Source organism: Pteropus alecto, unplaced genomic scaffold (assembly GCF_000325575.1).
Source record: "Pteropus alecto unplaced genomic scaffold, ASM32557v1 scaffold53, whole genome shotgun sequence".
Classification (NCBI taxonomy): Eukaryota; Metazoa; Chordata; class Mammalia; order Chiroptera; family Pteropodidae; genus Pteropus; species Pteropus alecto.
The window spans coordinates 2,342,233-2,344,539 of NW_006434366.1; the positions used below are offsets into that span (position 1 = coordinate 2,342,233).

Genomic DNA, 2,307 nt, shown 5'->3' on the forward strand with positions numbered 1-2,307 from the left:
CTTCGCGCTGCCCGCCCTCCTGTTGCTCGGCGCCTACGGCAGCATCTTCCTGGTGGCGCGCCGCGCTGCCTTGCGGCCACCACCGCCCGCGCGTGGAACCCGGCCGCGCTCCGACTCTCTGGATAGCCGCCTTTCCATCCTGCCGCCTCCCCGGCCTCGCCTCCCCGGGGGCAAAGCAGCCCTGGCCCCCGCGCTGGCCGTGGGCCAATTCGCAGCCTGCTGGCTGCCTTACGGCTGTGCGTGCCTGGCGCCCGCTGCGCAGGCTGCGGCAGCCGAGACGGCTGTCACCTGGGTAGCCTACTCGGCCTTCGCGGCTCACCCCTTCCTGTATGGCTTGTTGCAGCGCCCTGTGCGCCGGGCGCTGGGCCGCCTGGCCCGCCGAGCGCTGCCCTGGCCCCCGCGGGCCTGTTCTCTGCGCGCCTGCACTCTGCGGGCCTGGCACCCGCGCGCACTCCTGCAGCACCTCCAGGGCCCTCCAGAGGGCCCTGCCCTAGGCCCTTCTGAGGCACCAGAACAAGATCCAGGTTTGGCAGGAGGGGAGAGCCTCGGCATGCGCAAGGCCACCTGAAAGGAAATCTATCTCATACGCTGAACTGGGACTACAGAGAGGAGGGTGGCATCAGAAGAGGCTCATCCAGCCTCCCGCGCAGGTCGTGGCAGGTGCCCTGCCTAGACTTCTGGCTTCGGAATGGAAGAAAGGGAGCCTGCAGCCTGGTGAAGCCGGGAGCTCCTGGGAGCTAGGGACGCCCAGTTCTGGGCCTAACTGTGCATGGCCTTGTGTACAGACCTATCCTTCCCTAGGCCCGTTTCTCTCTCTGTATCCTGGACCATCTCTAAGGGTTTCTCCAGCTTACGTGGTTTGGACACTCATGGATGATGCCCTGGCGGAGAAAGGAGCAGAAGTGGGCAGGATCACAAAGAAGGCCCTAAGGGCTCACAGCCAAAGAGATGGGCCAAGCAGGGCAGCGTCTGGGTTATGGCCACGGCAGGAGGAACCAGTAGAGAGACGCTCAGAATGACTTTCCTGACATCTGCACCCAGGAGAGGCTGGACAAAGCTACTGGAAATCCTCCATCAGCTTCTAAATTGCCCAGAAAACCGAATCAGTTTGGTGCTAGAGGCAGGAGGCTGGACATGTCCACCAAAGGGTCCTGAAGCCCCAGAACCGGCATGTGGAAGGGGCTGAGGCCCGACTAGGGCTGGTGGATTCACAGATGGGGTCTCTGGGGCCTCGGCTTCACCCATTTCCTGGAGGTTTGGCCGACAGTCACAGTGTTTCACAGCTTCCTGGTCGCAGAATATTTATTCAAAAACAGGGATTGAAAAAACTGTACAGAGTGTCTGCTGCTGAGAACTCAGCCCTGCCCCATGCCACTCCCCCAGCTGCCCGGCAGTGCCCCCTCTCTGGGTTGCCCTCTGCCAAGCCCAGCCAGTCCATTCCAGTCAAAGGGTATCAGTGGAAGCAAAAAAGGCAGGGAGGGGGAGAGAAGCATGGCCCCCAGCCATCCCCTAGCCCTCCTCCCTGATCCCCACGAGGGGGCAGTAGGCTGGGAAGCCCTAAAGGGTGGGGAGTGCATGAGTAACCCCCAAAGTGGGGGCACTAAGGATGCTCCCCGTATCCAAGCAGAGCTAGAGGGGGTGGAGCCCCCTACTCTGGGGCTGCTGCAGCTCCCAGAACCCTGGGCCAGAAACTGCCCCCACTCTGGGCTCAGGAATTCCCACAGATGGGGGCCGGGTGGGGGGTGCATCCATGCTTCTGGGCATTAGTGGCATTTGGGACCCCAGGCTGGAGTCTCCTCGGGCAGGTGGGGTGTGGAGGCAGCCCCTGCCGGCGGTCCTGCCTGCTGCCGCGCCTGTGCCTCAGCCGGCCTCAGTAGGGTGAGAATTTCTGCCGCTCAGCTTTCTTGCTCCCATTGGCCGCTGCCATCTTGGCAGTGTAGGCCGCCAAGCCCGGCGGTGGCCCTGGGGAGGCAGGTGGTAGAGCCAAGAAGGGCACAGGCTTGAGGCCGATGAAGTTGGAGAGGGAGATGGCGTAGGGTGTGCCCAGAAGGCCCGGGGGAGCCGTGGGCAGGGCCGTCAGGGGCGGTGAGAAGGGGGCAGGCAGGTCTGCGGGGGCCGAGCCGGGTGTCCCCCCAGAGGTAGACTTGGCTGTTTCTAGACTGGAGAGAGGGATATAGGGGGGAGATGAGGGGAAGGTGAGGGCGAGAGAGGAGAAAGCGAGGGCAAATATGGAGGGTGATTAGATAGAGGGAAGACAAGACGCAGAACTGGGGAGGACAACGACGTGGGATGGACGTGTCTGCGGGG

The 2,307-nt window shown here is 63.4% G+C and overlaps 2 protein-coding genes across 5 annotated transcripts in view; one reads left to right on the forward strand and one right to left on the reverse strand.

Moving 5' to 3' along the window:
* GPR62 (G protein-coupled receptor 62) overlaps nt 1–1,170 on the forward strand; it is a 3,748-nt gene extending 2,578 nt beyond the window's left edge. Inside the window, exon 2 of the mRNA XM_015587166.2 lies at nt 2–1,170. Coding sequence (XP_015442652.1) covers nt 2–568 — 567 coding nt within the window. The 3' untranslated portion in view covers nt 569–1,170. The remainder of the gene's footprint in view (nt 1) is intronic.
* Nucleotides 1,171–1,284: 114 nt separating this feature from the next.
* The window catches only part of PCBP4 (poly(rC) binding protein 4), an 11,888-nt gene continuing 10,865 nt past the window's right edge, over nt 1,285–2,307 (reverse strand). For 3 of the 4 annotated variants that reach the window (XM_006909153.2, XM_015587210.2, XM_015587209.2), the window contains one exon: nt 1,285–2,159. In XM_006909153.2, the coding sequence (XP_006909215.1) occupies nt 1,871–2,159 (289 nt within the window). In that variant the 3' untranslated portion in view covers nt 1,285–1,870. The remainder of the gene's footprint in view (nt 2,160–2,307) is intronic. The other variant, XM_015587211.2, reaches the window with a different exon arrangement.